Source organism: Pristiophorus japonicus, chromosome 2, assembly GCF_044704955.1.
Source record: "Pristiophorus japonicus isolate sPriJap1 chromosome 2, sPriJap1.hap1, whole genome shotgun sequence".
Taxonomy (NCBI): Eukaryota; Metazoa; Chordata; class Chondrichthyes; family Pristiophoridae; genus Pristiophorus; species Pristiophorus japonicus.
In genome coordinates, this window is record NC_091978.1 from 60065559 (window position 1) to 60084300 (window position 18742).

The window sequence follows — 18742 nt, forward strand, 5'->3', positions numbered from 1 at the left end:
AAAGCCAGAGGTCTTTCTGCACTGCACCAAATTGAAAGGGAATCATGGCGAAACTTCAGACTTTTTTTTGGGGGGGGGGCGCTATCGCTCACTTACAAAATGGCTGTTATTGTTTGATAGCGGCAAAAATCGGCAATGTGGAATTTTGGACCCAATGACAAGCTATTTGGCCCAACTGGTCCATTTCAGTGTTTATGCTCCACTTGAGCCTCCTCCCACCCTACTTCGTCTAGAAATATAGAAAATAGGTGCAAGAGTAAGCCATTCAGCCCTTCGAGCCTGCACCACCATTCAATAAGATCATAGCTGATCAATCCCTCAGTACCCCTTTCCTGCTTTCTCTCCATACCCCTTGATCCCTTTAGCCGTAAGGGCCATATCTAACTCCCTCTTGAATATATCCAATTAACTGGCATCAACAAATCTCTGCGGCAGGGAATTCCACAGGTTAACAACTCTCTGAGTGAAGAAGTTTCTCCTCATCTCAGTCCTAAATGGCTTACCCCTTATCCTTAGACTGTGACCTCTGGTTCTGGACTTCCCCAACATCGGGAAAATTCTTCCTGCATCTAACCTGTCCAATCCCGTCAGAATTTTATATGTTTCTATGAGATCCCCTCTCATTCTTCTAAATTCCAGTGAATATAAGCCCAGTCGATCCAGTCTTTCTTCATATGTCAGCCCTGCCATCCCGGGAATCAGTCTGGTGAACCTTCGCTGCACTCCCTCAATAGCAAGAACGTCCTTCCTCAGATTAGGAGACCAAAACTGAACACAATATTCCAGGTGAGGCCTCACCAAGGTCTAACCCTATCAGCATATCCTTCTATTCCTTTCTCATCCTGTATTGATCTAGCTTCCCCTTAAATACAGCTATGCTATTCATTTCAACTATTCCTTGTGGTAGTGAGTTCCACATTCTAAGCACTCTCTGCCTAATGAAATTTCCACTGTATTCCCAATTGGAGTTATAGTGACCACCTTACATTTATGACCCCATGAAATCAAATTATCCAATTTAAAAAAAAAAATCAAATTTGACTTTTTTTTAGGGTGGGGCGCATAGTTTAAAGATGTTTGCAATTCAAAGCAGCATTCCACAGCATCTTTGTATTATTGTCAAATAACAAACTGGAAGAAATCAATTCCTTTCTAAAGAGAACTCAAACATAGCAGAGCCCCAAATTCCTGGCTATCCATGGACCCAGGTGATCCATGCCCTGCCAGTCCTGAGGGGGTGGGGAAAGGGTCATTCACATTAATGGCCGATTCCAGATGTCAAAGGAAAAAAAGAAAGGACTCATATGATTGTGGGGGTCTTTACTGGTAGTTATTGATCGTAAGCATGGTGAGTGATTAACAGTGACTTAATGGCCCCAATATTTACTCAGGGCTGTGGAGAGAGTTGAGAGGAGGAAACGGGTGCTGGTAGGATTTCCGGACTGGAAAACCGGAAGAAAGTGTTTTCCAGATGTCCTGCTGAAAGTGATTTACTTTATCTCTTTTGCTCTTGTCACCTTTGTTAGTGTGCTGCACTGCAGGCCTCGGTTCTTCAACTCCGTTTCCCAATAAACAAAAATATTCTAATTAAACACAGACTGAGCACGTCATCATTGATCAGCGCCTGCTTTTAAAAAGCACGCCATTAGCGAAGTGCACTATACATTATCGGGTGCCGCCGATGTGCCTTTAGTGAGGTGATACAGTGTGTGTAAAAAAAATTCTAAGCTGTGGGAGAAAAATGGTTGAAAATAAAAATAAAAAAAACAAGAACCAAGTATGCTTAGAGTAAAAGGAAGTTGGGGAGGTGGGGGGGGGGGAATGGGGTGCGGCATCCTGTTGTAGCTGTGATGCCTCTGAGCAGGGTGCATTTGTCCTTCTGATAATGACCTGTGTTGTTGTGCCCTGTTTCAGAGTGTCGATGTGGACAGTGTATCCTACAAACTGGAAGACCTGAAGAAGTTCACCAAGTATAGTTTGCGAATTTTGGCTTTCAACAGACATGGAGCAGGCGTCTCTACCCAGGATGTGCTGGTCAGCACACTCACTGATGGTAAGCACAATGAATGGTTAATTATTTTGTGGGTCATTTTTTTAATAGAATTATTTCTGCTCCATATACCTACTTCCTGATTTGTATTATCTTCTCTGTTACTCTTTATAGCATTGGTGATATGAATCACAGCCCTTCACTTTGGTTTCTGAATTTAATGATGGGCATAACAGAACATCACTGTTTAAGCCCCAACAGTTGCAGAGCCTTCAGCCACACACTAAACAAATGTTCCCTTAGCAACCACACTGACCCCAATCAACAGGCGACACAAACAAACTAATTAAAATGGTTCCTTTTTTACTGCTTTGCTTTAATGTTTTCTGTGAGGCCGTCCATAATATCACTACATGCCACCTGCGATAAGTCTGGCTCACTTATTTTCGAACCTGTTCTAAAAAATGTTTGAAGTCATTATTTATATTTAAGAGATAAAATAAAAAAATGAATGCTGGACATCCAAAATAAACACAGAAGATACTGGAAATCCACTGTAGGGCAAACATGTGAAAGAGAAAGACCAGTGAAAATTTATGGGTCAGACCCTTCATTGGAACAGGCAGTGGCCAGGGTGGAGACATACCATTTATAGGAGTGGCAGAGGCAAGTCCAAGAAAACAATGAGGTGAGGGGAGAATAGCAGATTGAGATCCAGGAGAAGTGCTTTCTCTTCACTGCCCAAGGCAGTGATCCACGCGACATGCAGGCCGTGATCCTTACCAACGGATCCATTACAGACCCATTCCACGTCCGAACCGAGGTCAAATAGGGCTGTGTCATCGCTCCAACCCTTTTCTCAATCTTCCTCGCTGCCATGCTCCACCTCACTGTCAACAAGCTCCCCGCTGGAGTGGAACTAAACTACGGAACCAGTGGGAAGCGGTTTAACCTTCGCCGCCTCCAGGCCAGGTCCAAGATCACCCCAACCTCTGTCGTTGAGCTGCAGTACGCGGACGATGCCTGCGTCTGCGCACATGCAGGGGCTGAACTCCAGGATATAGTCCATGTATTCACCGAGGCATATGAAAGCATGGGCCTTACGCTTAACATCCGTAAGACAAAGGTCCTCCACCAGCTTGTCCTCACCCTTGATGCCCCCCAGTCATCAAGATTCACAGCGCGGCTCTCAACAACGTAGACCACTTCCCATACCTCGGGAACCTCTTGTCAACAAAGGCAGACATTGATGCGGAGATTCAACAGTGCAGCCTTTGGCCACCTGAGGAAAAGAGTGTTTGAAGACCAGGCCCTCAAACCGACCACCAAGCTCATGGTCTACAGGGCTGTAGTAATACCCACCCTCCTGTATGGATCAGAGACCTGGACGACTTACAGAAGACACATCAAGTCGCTGGAGATACATTACCAACGATGTCTCCGCAAGATCCTGCAAATCCCCTGGGAGGACAGACACATCAACATCAGTGTCCTTACCCAAGCTAATATCCCCAGCATTGAAGCACTAACCACACTCGATCAGCTTCGTTGGGCAGGCCACTTAGTCTGCATGCCAGACACAAAACTCCCTAAGCAACTGCTCTATGCCGAGCTCCTTCATGGCAAACGAGCCAAAGGTGGATAGTGGAAACGTTACAAGGACACCCTCAAAGCCTCCCTGATGAAGTGCGACATCACCACTGACACCTGGGAGACCCTGGCCGAAGACCGCCCTAGGTGGAGAAAGTGCATCCGGGAGGGCGTTGAGCTCTTCGAATCTCAAAGCTGTGAGCGTGAAGAGGTCAGGCGCAGGCAGCGGAAGGAGCGTGTGATAAATCAGTCCCACCCCCCCCTCCTTCCCTCAATGAATATCTGTCCCACCTGTGACAGGGTCTGTGGCTCTCGTGTTGGACTGTTCAGCCACCAAATAACTCACTTTAGGAGTGATAGCAAGTCTTCCTCGATTCCGAGGGACTACCTATGATGATGATTGAACAGGCGGATTTGCTATCTGTTGTAGAACCCACCCCATTTCCTTTCCATTGAAATCAATGGATTGAAAATCGAGCGAGTTCTCTAAAGGGCGGTGTAATGTATTTGTTTCATGGGTACTTTGCTTAAGAATTCATAGCAATACATTGCTATTAAGAGTTGGTTTATTAACAAAAGTTTAACAATCACAGTACACATTATCAGTTCATCCACCAGGCTCACAACTGCATACATCAGTGTGGATGACCTAGACCCAACTGACTGGGGTTTTACTGAGTTTGTGAACAGTAACTAACTAAGCCAGTCACAATGCACTAGCTCTACAACTATTTTTGTAGAAACAATAATCAATTGCCCCCTGGTTAAAGGGGGGGGGTCACACGCCAAAATATTTCAATCAAGTGCCCCCTTGTTTTTTTTTGAGGGCGCCAAAAACACAAATTATACAAGTGCCCCCTGGTTAAAAGGAGGGGGGGGGGGGTGGGCACTAAAACCAACAAACTTAGACAAATTAAACTTTAGACATTAAGGATCAAATTAAAATTTGGTTGCCGGCGGTGATGATGCACTCCAGTCCCTCCGGTACCCACCGCTCGCGGAAGGCCGCGAACGTACCAGTGGACACCGCGTGCTCCATCTCCAGGGACACCCTGGCTCGGATGTAACCGTGGAAGAGAGGCAGGCCATTGGGCCTCCACCGCCTGTTGCCTGGACCGGGTTATGGCCCCCTTGGCCATGCCCAGGAGCAGTCCTACGAGGAGGCCTTCTGACCTGCCCGCTCCCCTCCGCACAGGGTACCCAAATATCAGGAGTGTGGGACTGAAGTGCAGCCAGAATTTGAGGAGCAGTCTCTAAAGATAATGGAAGAGGGGCTGCAACCTCGCACATTCAACATAAATATGGAACACGGACTCTTCTAGACCTCAGAAATTACAGGCAGCCTGGGAGCCGTGAACCGACTTAAAAACTTATTGCAGGGGACTGCTCCATGCAACACCTTCCAGGCCAAGTCCCCAATAAATAGAGGGAGGACTCGCGCATAGAGAACACTCCACTGGGGACCCCCGCCTCTTCCGGATGGCAAGATGGTGCGCCATGGCATGTCCGGATGGCAGATGAGGATGGCAACGTGGAGAGTGTTAAAAAGCAGCCTGTACAAGAATCCCCTCCACGCAGAACTGGGAGTTCCTGGAGGAGGTGCAAGTTGTGAGGCGCCGGCTCCCGAGGGAGATTTCGAGGCTTGGCGCCGATGAGGAATTCCGTCTGGACAGGGATCAGTTCAGACAGGATCTCCCCACATGCTTGAGCCTCCTTGACACACTCACTGGAGTCAGGGCCCAGTGCTGTTTTTTGCAACTCGATGGCATTAGCCGTGCGCTGGACGTTGGCCCAGAATAGGCGCCGTGCCAACTTGTCTGGCGCCATCCAGCCCGCTTCTCTGCCATCGAGCAGGTCCCTGACCCTGGTCACCTTGCCAGACACAGCGGCTCCCGAAGGACAGCCTTCACTCTAGACGGGGGAGAACTGCGCTTGGTGGCGACTCTGTTCCAGACCCATATGAGTTCCTGGTAAAAGACAGGCAGCCCCTGCATGGTGGTCCTGCCGCCCCCCAGGCTCACAAACAGGAGCTGCGTGTCGTAATATTTTGTATCAGTCTTTACAGTAGAGGACACAAATAACATTCCAGCAGTGGATAGTCAAGGGGCTATAGTGGGGGAGGAACTTAACACAATCACAATCACTGAGGAGGTGGTACTCAGTAAGATAATGGGACTAAAGGCGGATAAATCCCCTGGACCTGATGGCTTGCATCCTAGGGTCTTAAGAGAGGTAGCGGCAGGGATTGTGGATGCATTGGTTGTAATTTACCAAAATTCCCTGGATTCTGGGGAGGTCCCAGCAGATTGGAAAACTGCAAATGTAATACTCCTATTTAAAAAAGGAGGCAGACAAAAAGCAGGAAACTACAGACCAGTTAGCCTAACATCTGTGGTTGGGAAAATGTTGATCTTTTATCTTGTGCAATAACCTTTTATGTGGCACCTTGTCAAATGCCTTCTGGAAGTCCAAATACACCACATCCACTGGTTCCCCTTTATCCAACCTGTGCGTTACATCCTCAAAGAATTCTAACAAATTTGTCAAACATTACTTCCCCTTCATAAATGTTGACTCTGCCTGACCGAATTTTGCTTTTCCAAATGTCCTGCTACTGTTTCTTTAATAATGGAAAGATCATAGGGTTGGGGATAATATATTAGCATGGATAGAGGATTGACTAATGAACAGAAAACAGAGAATTGGGATAAATGGTTCATTCTCTGGTTGGCAACCAGTAACCAGTGGGGTGCCGCAGGGTTCAGTGCTGGGACCCCAACTAAATACAATCTATATTAACAACTTGGAAGAAGGGACTGAGTGTAACGTAGCCAAGTTTACCGATGATACAAAGATGGGAGAAAAAACAATGTGTGAGGAGGACACAAAAAATCTGCAAAAGGACATAGACAAGCTAAGTGAGGGGGCAAAAATTTGGCAGATGGAGTACAATGTTGGAAAGTGTGAGGTCATGCACTTTGGCAGAAAAAATCAAAGAGCAAGTTATTATTTAAATGGAGAAAGATTGCAAAGTGCTGCAGTAACAGTGGGACTTGGGGTACTTGTGCATGAAACACAAAAGTTAGTATGCAGGTACAGCTAGTGATCAGGAAGGCAAATGGAATCTTGGCCTTTATTGCAAAGGGGATGGAGTATAAAAGCAGGGAAGTCTTGCTACAGTTATACAGGGTATTGGTGAGGCCACACCTGGAATACTGCGTGTAGTTTTGGTTTCCATATTTACAAAAGGATATACTTGCTTTGGAGGCAGTTCAGAGAAGGTTCACTAGGTTGATTCCAGAGATGATGGGGGTGACTTATGAGGAAAGGTTGAGTAGGTTAGGCCTCTACTCATTGGAATTCAGAAGAATGAGAGATGATCTTATCGAAACATATAAGATTATGAGGGGGCTTGACAAGGTGGATGCAGAGAGGATGTTTCCGTTGAAAAGGGAGACTAGAACTAGAGGGCATGAGCTTAGAATAAGGGGCCGCCCATTTAAAACTGAAATGAGGAGAAACTTTTTCTCAAAGAGGTTGTGAATCTCACAAACAGTAGCTATGTGTCGTAATTGAGGCAGTACTGCTGGCGGAAGAAATGTGTCGCCAGCGCACACCATCTAGGAGGGGGCTCAACTTACAGGTATCTCTGCAGGGTCTGAAGACGGAAAGTCGTAGCCTGGGTGCTCACGCACACCAATGCCAGCAACAGCTCTACAACTATTTTGTTGTATACTTTAATCAAGTGCCCCCTGATTAAAGTGGTTGGGGGGGCACACTCCAAAAACTTTTCAAGTGCCCCCTCGTTTTTTTTGCAATAACTCTACAACAATTTTGAGTTGTATCTGTAACACACAAACATCAAATCAAGTGCCCCCTTGTTTTTTTTTGAGGGCACCAGAAACACAAATTATACAAGTGCTCCCTGGCTAAAAGGTGTGGGGGGAGGGGGTGGTGGGGGGGGGGGCACTAAAACCGACAAACTTAAACAAATTAACTTTTTACATGTGGTTCAAATTAAAATTTGGTTGCCGGGGTGATGATGCACTCCAGTCCCTCCGGCGCCCACCTCTCACGGAAGGCCGCGAGCACAACAGTTCTACAAGCCTTTTGTAGAAAACAAAATTGAACGGCTAAATCAAGTGCCTCCTGATCTGGGGGACACACCAAACACTTATCAAGGCCCTTTTTTGGGTTTTTTTGTGTTTTTTTGTGTTTTTTTGGGGGGGTTTTTGCGCACTAAAATCATACATTATGCAAGTGTCCCTTATAAAAGGGGAGGGGGACACTAAAACCAGCAATAAATCAAATTAAACTTTAAAACATATAAAATCAAATAAAGATTTGGTTGCCGGGGGTGATGATGCACTCTAGTCCCTCCGGCGCCCACCTCTCGCGGAAGATCACGAGCACAACAGTTCTACAACTCTTTTTGATTGGAGAAAAAATAAACATTAGTTCAAGTGCCCCCCAATGTGGGGGCACTCCAGACACTTTTCAACTGCCCTTTTTCTTTATTTTTTGGGGGGTTTTTTTGTGGTTTTTTTGGGCATTAAAATGATATATTTTACAAGTGCCCCCTATAAAAGGGGAGGGGGACACTAAAAACCCGGCAATTAAAACAAATTAAACTTTAAAACATGTAAAATCAAATAAAGATTTGGTTGCCGGGGATGACGATGCACTCCAGTCCCTCCGGCGCCCACGCGGAAGGCCGCGTGCACAACAGTTCGACAAACCTGTGAGCATACTGACAGGTGCGTACAGTACAGGAGGGCAGACTACCTTCCAGATTACTGCCCAGGTGATGTACACAAAAATCTATTCCCAAAATCTTTTTGATCACTTTCACAAAGGGACAACTGATGAGTTTAGTAATGTAATTGTAGTTCCCCATCTACATTTACCTTAAGGTCTTGTGATTTACAAATAGAAAACTTATTGGCCCCGAAATTCTGGCCTCCCCGCATCCGTATGGAGTCTGTATGGACCCGGGAAGGCATCGCAAAAGCCCGTTTTCGGTGCGCAATGCGCATGCGCCAAAATCCAGCTTTTCCGATATGTCAGTTTTCTGGCTTGACAGATCGCACACATCTTGTGGAGAAGGACATTCCCACGGCAGAGATTGGGCTAGTTGCCGATCTCTTGCCCTGCAAATGTCCTTAAAACGCTTGCGCCTGGTAAAAGCAGGCGCTGCCCATTTTTACCAACTTAAGAGTTTTAAAAACATATCAAAAACATAAAAAAATAAAATTTTAAAATACATAATTTATGTTAAAAACCCTGCCCACTCAGGTAATTTTATTTTAAACCATAATTAAAACTTTTTTAAAAAATTGGAAATTTTTTTTTTCAAAAGCATTTTTATCAACTTTAATTTCTATAATGTATTTATGTGAGGTGTTTAAAAAAAAAAATTAAGTAGTGTTTGGGTGTTGGGGGTGCTTCTCATTCATAGTAATAGGAGTTTCGGACTTAAGAAACTCCTTTACTATGAATGAGAAAATACTTAACCGTGATTGGGTGTCCAGGCCCACGTGACTCCGACGGAAGTCCCAACGTGAACACGCTGCGTTGCGCAAGAAGAGGAGGCCTCGAGCGTTCGATTAAGGTAAGTGCGCATCTTTTCTCCTATTTTTAGTCGAACACCCGCGGGGAGAAGAAAGCGGGATTTCAGGCCCATTGAGTACGCATTAGGTATGAGATTTTTCAAACTGGTGAGCCAACAGCATAAACCAATTTTGGATTTGATGTTTGTTGAGTCCATCCATTAGTTAAATATCATATGCAATCGACTATACATTTGTATCCTGCATAATGTTCATGGTGTACAGACCCCGTAGAACCACAGGCACATCTATAATTCATTCCAGAAATCCATTATTTATATTCTAAAGTACAGATTTGCTACCAGTTATTAAAACTTGACATCTGGAGCATTTTCACTGACGTAAGGTAGGTAGGGATGCGAGCTCATGATTAGTTTACCTTGCAGTCTTAAAATCAGAGGGGATTTTGGGAAATCATTGAGTCGGAGAAGGTTTAAGTCCTAAGAAGCAGCCTCTGGGGTTTTCAAAGCTTTTGAATATTGATTTACAAGCCATTAAATCTCTTACCAGATATGCAGGGAAAAGCAGTGTCTGCAGCACAATTAACCCTTAGCATTCAGTGTACAAGCTTTTATTATTCATTCCTGGGACATGGGCGTCGCTGGCAAGGCCAGCATTTATTGCCCATCCCTAATTGCCCTTGAGAATGTGGTGAACTGCCCTCTTGAACCATTGCAGTCTGTGAGGTGCAGGTACTCCCACAGTGCTGTTCGGGAGAGAGTGCCAAGATTGTAACCCAGCGATGATGAAGGATAGCCAATATACTTCCAAGTCAGAATGGTGTGTGACTTGGAGGGAAATGTGGAGGTGATGGTGTTCCCTGTGCCTGCTGCCCATGTCCTTCTAGGTGGTAGTGGTCGTGGGTATGGGAGGTGCTGCCGAGTTAATCTTTCTCCTGTTGCATTGTTTCCAAACTAAAATTGACATCTATCCAGTTCGGGCTGGACAGTCTGTCTTATTTAATGATTTGTTCAGAAAATCTGTAGGATGGCATCAAAGGTCCAGTTGTTAAAAAAATAAGTCAATTTTCTCCCACTCATGTTAGTGCAATGGCAGGGTTTGTGGTCCTAATGCTATCTTGCCATTACTTCATTGTCCAGTTCCGTCATTATCGGGCTTACTTTATTCCCAGTGGCCTTTTTAAAGTAGGCCATTAAAAGAGAGGCACGCAGACAGGACCTCTGTAGAAGTCTCAATTTGAACTTGGCACCCTACTCAATAATGAGTTCACCACATTTCCTTTGATTTGTAATTCTTTTCTCTTGCCAACAATCATGAAGGCATTGACTGGGCAAGGTCCCACAAGAGGCCTCCCTAGCCTTTCTACTGAAGGAGGATTGGAAGTGACGGATGCTGAAAAGGCTGGTGAGCCGAATAGAACCATATGAAGAACAAAAGAATGACTTTTAGCACTTTAAACAAAGTCTGCTGTGCTTTCTTAACCTATGATGAATGCTTCTCTTAATGCATTTAATTCAGTTTCATCTGTCACAGGTCAGGGACTTCCAACCTCCTTCGTAATCTGATTGCAAAAATACTTGATTTTATATATTGTCTCCTCGTATTATCTTGGATATCACATGTGCTGAATGACATAGATGGCTCTTATTCTTTTCCCAACCTAATTAATATCCCACTGCACTTTAATCAAATTGTGTAACATGACTTATTCTGTGTTTAGCAACATTGGACAATTTACAATCTATCCACCATTTTCCTACCATTATTACTGTACAAATCTCTCATTAACATAGAAACATAGAAAATCGGTGCAGGAGTAGGTCATTCGGCCCTTCGAGCCTGCAACACCATTCAATAAGATCATGGCTGATCATTCACCTTAATACCCCTTTCCTGCTTTTTCTCCATACCCCTTGATCCCTTTAGCCATAAGGGCCATATCCAACTCCCTCTTGAATATATCTAATGAACTGGCATCAACAACTCTCTGCGGAAGAGAATTCCACAGGTTAACAACTTTATGAGTGAAGAAGTTTCTCCTCAGTTTGGTCCTAAATGGCTTACCCCTTATCCTTAGACTGTGACCCCTGGTTCTGGACTCCCCTAACATTGGGAACATTCTTCCTGCATCTATCCTGTCTAAACCCATCAGAATTTTGTATGTTTCTATGAGATCCCCTCTCACTCTTCTAAACTCCAGTAAATACAGGCCCAGTCGATCCAGTTTCTCCTCATATGTTAGTCCTGCCATCTTAGGAATCAGTCTGGTGAACCTTTGCTACATTCCCTCAATAGCAAGAATGTCCTTCCTCAGATTAGGAGACCAAAACTGAACACAATATTCTAGGTGAGGCCTCACCAAGGCCCTGTACAACTGCAGTAAGAGCTCCCTGCTCCTATACTCAAATCCCCTAGCTATGAAGGCCAACATGCCACTTGCCTTCTTCACCGCCTGCTGTACCTGCATGCCAACTTTCAATGACTGATGAACCATGACACCCAGGTCTCATTGCACCTCCCCTTTTCCTAAGCTGCCGCCATTCAGATAATATTCTGCCTTCGTGTTTTCGCCACCAAGGTGGATCACCTCACATTTATCCACATTATACTGCATCTGCCATGCATTTGCCCATTCACCTAACCTGTCCAATCACCCTGCAGCCTCTTAGCATCTTCCTCACAGCTTACACTGTCACCCAGCTTAGTATCATCTGCAAACTTGGAGATATTACTCTCAATTCCTTCATCTAAATCATTAATGTATATTGTAAATAGCTGGGGTCCCAGCACTGAGCCCTGCGGTACCCCAGTAGTCACTGCCTGCCATTCTGAAAAGGACCCGTTTATCCCGACTCTCTGCTTCCTGTCTGCCAACCAGTTCTCTATCCATGTCAATACATTACCCCCAATACCATGTACTTTAATTTTGCAAACCAATCTCGTGTGTGGGACCTTGTCAAAAGCCTTTTGAAAGTCCAAATACACCACATCCAATGGTTCTCACTTGTCCACTCTACTAGTTATATCCTCCAAAAATTCTAGAAGATTGGTCAAGCATGATTTCCCTTTCATCAATCCATGCTGACTTGGACCGATCCTGTTACTGCTTTCCAAATGCGCTGCTATTTCATTTTCAATAATCGATTCCAACATTTTCCCCACTATTGATGTCAGGCTAACCGGTCTATAATTCCCCATTTTCTCTCTCCCTCCTTTTTTAAAAAGTGGTGTTACATTAGCTACCCTCCAGTCCATAGGAACTGATCCAGAGTCGATAGATTGTTGGAAAATAATCACCAATGCATCCACTATTTCTAAGGCCACTTCCTGAAGTACTCTGGGAAGCAGACTAGCAGACCCTGGGGATTTATTGGCCTTCAATCCCATCAATTTCCCTAACACAATTTCCTGACGAATAAGGATTTCCTTCAGTTCCTCCTTCTCACTAGCCCCTCGGTCCCCTATTATTTCCGGAACGTTATTTGTGTCTTCCTTCGTGAAGACACAACCAAAGTATTTGTTCAACTGGTCTGCCATTTCTTTGTCCCATTATAAATTCATCTGATTCTGACTGCAAGAGACACATGTTTGTCTTCACTAATCTTTTTCTCTTCACAGATCTATAGAAGCTTTTGCAGTCAGTTTTTATGTTCCCAGCAAGCTTCTTCTCATACTCTATTGTCCCCCTCCTAATTAAACCCTTTGTCCTCCTCTGCTGAATTCTAAATTTCTCCCAGTCCTCATGTTTGCTGTTTTTTCTGACCAATTTATATGCCTCTTCCTTGGATTTAACGCTATCCCTAATTTTACTTGTTAGCCACGGTTGAGCCACCTTCCCCGTTTTATTTTTACTCCAGACAGGGATGTACAATTATTGAAGTTCATCCATGTGATCTTTAAATGTTTGCCATTGCCTATCCACCATCAACCCTTTAAGTATCATTCGCCAGTCTATTCTAGCCAATTCACATCTCATACCATCGAAGTTACCTTTCCTTAAGTTCAGAACCCTAGTCTCTGAATTAACTGTGTCACTCTCCATCTTAATAAAGAATTCTACCATATTATGGTCACTCTTCCCCAAGGGGCCTCACACAACCATATTGCTAATTAGTCCTTTCTCGTTACGCATCACCCAGTCTAGGATGGCCAGCCCACAATAATGTTTTAAGAAAGATAGATCAGTTCGAATCAGTACAAAAGCATTACGAAGATTATATATGACACACACTGAAGATATTAAACTGTACATGATAAACCTGTTATACTGTGATTAAAATATTTAATGGAATACTAGGCTTTTTTTATAACTGCAACTCTGTTCCTCTTGGAAAACAGAAACCATTGTGTTTGGTCCCCGCCACAAACTGCGTTCCCTAGCCTCCAACTCCATCCCTCTCCCTAGCATCTGTCTGAGGCTGAACCAGACTATTCGCAACGTAGGTGTCATATTTGACCCTGAAATAAGCTCTCAGCCATATATCCGCGGCATAACTAAAAGCGCCTATTTGCTGCTGAAACCCTAATCCATGTCTTTGATAGCTCTAGACTTGACCACTCCACCGCACCCTTATCTGGCCTCCCACATTCTACCCTACGTAAACTGGAGCTGATCCAAAACTCAGCAGTCCGTGTCCTAACTCGCACCAAGTCCCGCTCACCCATCACCCCTGTGCTCGCTGACCTACATTGGCTCCCGGTTAAGCAACGCCTCGTTTGTCAAAATTCTCATCTTTGTTTACAAATTCCTCCAAGGCCTCACCCGTCCCTATCTCTGAAATCTCCTTCAGCCTCACAATCCCCTGAGCTGTCTGCGCTCCTCAAATTCTGCCCACTTGAGCATCCTTGATTATAACTCTCAACCATCGGTGTCCGTGCCTTCTGCTGCCTGGGGCCTAAGCTTTGGAACTTCCTCCCTAAACCTCTCCACCTCTCTACCTCTCTTTCCTCCTTTAAGACGCTCATTAAAACCTACCTCTTTGACCAAGCTTTTGGTCATCTGCTGTAATTTCTTCTTATGTGGCTCAGTGTCAAATTTAATGTCTTGTCTTATAACACTCCCGTGAAGCACCTTGTGACGTTTTACTACGTTAAAGGTGCTATATAAATACAAGTTGTTGTTATGTATTCTTCTCTGTGTCTTTCTGCTTATCTTCCTCTCTTTGAGAATGGCAGTTACACACTTTCTTATATTCCAAGCCTGTATGGCTCAGTTACTCACTAGATGAACTTGTAATACACACAGGTAAGAGATAAACTGGGGACATAACTCTGGGCAGGAGCAGGTGACTGATCTGCCAATTACCCGTGATTTTAATCTGCTTTTCAAAGCAGACAGCAAGGTCACCCACCTGAAGCTAGTGGGATTCTCTTTAAATATGCAGATTGGGGTCCAAATATGTCATCTGGCCTGCAATACCATTTGACCTCCGGCCTCAGCGGGACGATGATCATGACCCACACTGTCTATTTATGACACAGAAACCAGATCCTACAGTTATCGTCGTGTGTCTTTAATACAGGGATCTTTAATACAATCTTCCTCGCTGACATGCTCCACCTCACAGTCAACAAGCTCCCCTCTGGAGTGGAACTAAACTACAGAACCCCAGTGGGAATCTGTTCAACCTGCGCCGTCTCCAGGCCAGGTCCAAGACCACCCCAACCTCTGTTGTCGAGCTACAGTACGCGGACGACGCTTGCATCTGCGAGCATACAGAGGCTGAACTCCAGGACATAGTCGACGTATTTACTGAGGCGAACGAAAGCATGGGCCTTACGCTAAACATCCGTAAGACAAAGGTCCTCCACCAGCCTGCCCCCGCCGCACAGCACTGCCCCCCAGTCATCAAGATCCATGGCGTGACCCTGGACAACGTGGACCATTTCCCATACCTCGGGAGCCTCTTATCAACAAGAGCAGACATTGATGACGAGATACAACACCGCCTTTGGCTACCTGAGGAAAAGAGTGTTTGAAGATCAAGCCCTCAAAACTGCCAGAAAGCTCATGGTCTACAGGGCTGTAGTAACACCCGCCCTCTTGTCTGGCTCAGAGACATGTACAGTAGACACCTCAAGTCGCTGGAAAAATACTACCAACAGTGCCTCCGCAAGATCCTACAAATCCTCTGGGAGGACAGACACACCAACATTAGTATCCTCGACCAGGCCAACATCCCCAGCATTGAAGCACTGACCACACTTGATCAGCTCCGCTGGGCTGGCCACATCGTTCATATGCCAGACACGAGACTCCCAAAGCAAGTACTCCACTCGGAACTCCTTCACAGCAAACGAGCCAAAGGTGGGCAGAGGAAATGTTACAAGGACACCCTCAAAGCCATCCTGAAAAAGTGCAACATCCCCACTGACACCTGGGAGTCCCTGGCCAAAGATCGCCCTAAGTGGAGGAAATGCATCTGGGAGGGCGCTGAGCACCTTGAGTCTCGTCGCCGAGAGCATGCAGAGATGAAGCACAGGCAGCGGAAAGAGCGTGCGGTAAACCTGTCCCACCGACCCTACCTGTGACAGGGACTGTGGATTTTGTATTGGACTGTTCAGCCACCTAAGGACTCATTTTAAGAGTGGAAGCAAGTCTTTCTCAATTCCGAGGGACTGCCTATGATGATGATTAATGCAGGGACAAACCCCCCAAAAAATTATCCATTAGGGATGATTGACAAAGTGAATTTGTAACCAGAACTAAAAATGTTTTGAAAATTTTGAAAGAGAATATATCATAAAACCATCAGGCATCAGATGTCCTTCCCCTACAAAAAAGCTGAGTTTTGGCTCAGTACCTGAGACATCCCTTTGATGGTTTGCATTTCGACAAAAATACTACCTATCGCCCTTAATAATGCCAAGAGTCAAAGGCTCCGATTTTAATGGGATGGAGGTGCAGGAACAGTGCATGCAAGCTCCAAGCAGGCGGCGAACCCAGAGAGTCGAGGGATGTGTAGGCCCAGCCAATTTTGACCAGGCCTCATTTCCATAAAATTTTCCGTGGTTCCCGCCCGAACCTGGCCAGATCCACTACCGACCGGCAGGAGAGAGCAGGAATTCGAAGTCAGGAGCCCACAGCCGGGGAACTGTGGGAAGGGTCGCAGCAGTCACTGAAGTGGTGAGGAAGCTGGGGGATCTGAACGCGATCAGGGGGAGCCTGGGGCAAGGGCGGCCCGGAGGACTCCTGTTCTTCCTGGCCAACAAGGAAACCGAAAATAACATTTTAAAACGGAAATCTTCTGGCCCATAATCCAGCTCCAGGCAGGGGAGCAGTGACTACACCCACACTCAGGCCTCCAACTAAAATTGCAGATGAGAAGTAAATTGGGAATTTCATTCCCACTCACTCAATGTAATGAGTTACATTCAAGTCCAGCAACCATAAATAGAACCTTAGATGCCAAGAGCACAGTGCAGGGAACTCCTCATATAATGAAGCAGTCTATGCCCGCATGCAACAAGACCTGGATGATAGTCAGGCTTGGGTTGATAAATGGCAAGTAACATTCACGCCACACAAGTGCCAGGCAATGACTATCTCCAACAAGCAAGAGTCTAACCACTATTCCTTGACATTCAATGGCATTACCATCACTGAATCCCACACCATCAACATCCTGGGGGTCACCATTGACCAGAAACTTAATTGGACCAGCCACATAAATACTCTGGCAACAAGAGCAGGTCAGAGGCTGGGTATTCTGTGGCGAGTGTCTTACCTCCTGACTCCCCAAAGCCTTTCCACCATCTACAAGGCACAAGTCAGAAATGTGATGGAATACTCTCCACTTGCCTGGATGAATGCAGCTCCAACAAAACTCAAGAAGCTCAACACCATCCAGGACAAAGCAGCCCACTTGATTGGTACCCCATCCACCAGCTTACAGTGGCACCAGTGTGTACCACCTACAAGATGCACTGCAGCAACTCGCCAAGGCTTCTTTGGCAGCACCTCCCAAACCCATGACCTCTACCATCTAGAAGGACAAGGGCAGCAGGTACATGGTAACACCATCACCTCCAAGTTCTCCTCCAAATCACACACCATCCTGACCTGGAAGTATATCACCATTCCTTCATCGTCGCTGAGTCAAAATCATGGAACTTCCACCCTAACAGCACGATGGGAGTACCTTCACCACGATTTGCAGCAGTTCAAGAAGATGGCTCACCACTACCTTCTCAAGGGCAATTAATAATGGGCAATAAATGCTGGCTTTGCCAGCGACACCCACATCCCATGAACCAATAAAAAAAATAATCTGAAAGATACTAAAACTGCTGGAATATATGAGAACAGGTCAGAATATCTGAATGTGTCCAATGCAAATGGGGGAACGGAGGAACATAGGACAGGAGTATGTCATTCGACCCATTCAGCCTGCTACACCATTTTATTCATCACAGTTATTCATCCAGAGTTTATCCTGAAAAAATAACCAGGAGCAGTTGTATTGAAAATGGCCACTCAGCTTGCAAGAGGCCTGGCACAAATCTGAATTCCTGGGGTAAACAAAACAAAAGGAATTTTTAAATGAATGACTTGATACCAGCACCAAGTTCAAACTCTGAATAACTAAAAGCAATGACCTAGAAATTCGGTTCCAGTGATGCCATTGAAATTGAAATTGAATGTAATATCTCCAAGTTTGCGATTGACACTAAGCTGGGTGGCAGTGAGGAGGATGCTAAGTGGTTGCAGGGTGACTTGGACAGGTTAGGTGAGTGAGCAAATACATGGCAGATGCAGTATAATGTAGATAAATGTGAGTTATCCACTTTGGTGGCAAAAACACGAAGGCAGAATATTATCTGAATGGTGACAGATTAGGAAAAGGGGAGGTGCAACGAGACCTGGGTGTCATGGTACATCAGTCATTGAAGGTTGGCATACAGGTGCAGCAGGCGGTGAAGAAGGCAAATGGCATGTTGGCCTTCATAGCGAGAGGATTTGAGTATAGGAGCAGGGAGGTCTTACTACCGTTGTACAGGGCCTTGGTAAGGCCACACCTTGAATATTGTGCACAGTTTTGGTCTCCTAATCTGAGGAAGGACATTCTTGCTATTGAGGGAGTGCAGCGAAGGTTCACCAGACTGATTCCTGGGATGCCAGGACTGACATATGAAGAAAGGCTGGATCAACTAGGCTTGTATTCAATGGAATTCAGAAGAATGAGAGGGGATCGCATCGAAACATATAAAATTCTGACGGGATTGGACAGGTTAGATGCAGGACGAATGTTCCCGATGTTGGGGAAGTCCAGAACCAGTGGTCACAGTCTAAGGATAAGTGGTAAGCCATTTAGGACCGAGATGAGGAGAAACTTCTTCACTCAGAGAGTTGTGGGCATGTGGAATTCTCGACCACAGAAAGTTGTTGGGGCCAGTTCGTTAGATATATTTAAAAGGGAGTTAGATGTGGCCTTCACGGCTAAAGGAATCAAGGGGTATGGAGAGAAAGCAGGAATGGGGTACTGAAATGTATGATCAGCCATGATCATATTGAATGGTGGTGCAGGCTCGAAGGGCTGAATAGCCTACTCCTGCACCTATTTTCTATGTTTCTATGTTTCTAGTGTTCGAA

The 18742-nt window shown here is 45.3% G+C and overlaps 1 protein-coding gene across 1 annotated transcript in view; it reads left to right on the forward strand.

The window, feature by feature from the left end:
• dcc (DCC netrin 1 receptor) overlaps window positions 1–18742 on the forward strand; it is a gene marked incomplete at its 5' end in the record, with an annotated part of 1018431 nt that overhangs the window by 664026 nt on the left and 335663 nt on the right. Inside the window, one exon of the mRNA XM_070862030.1 lies at window positions 1915–2053. Coding sequence (XP_070718131.1) covers window positions 1915–2053 — 139 coding nt within the window. The remainder of the gene's footprint in view (window positions 1–1914; window positions 2054–18742) is intronic.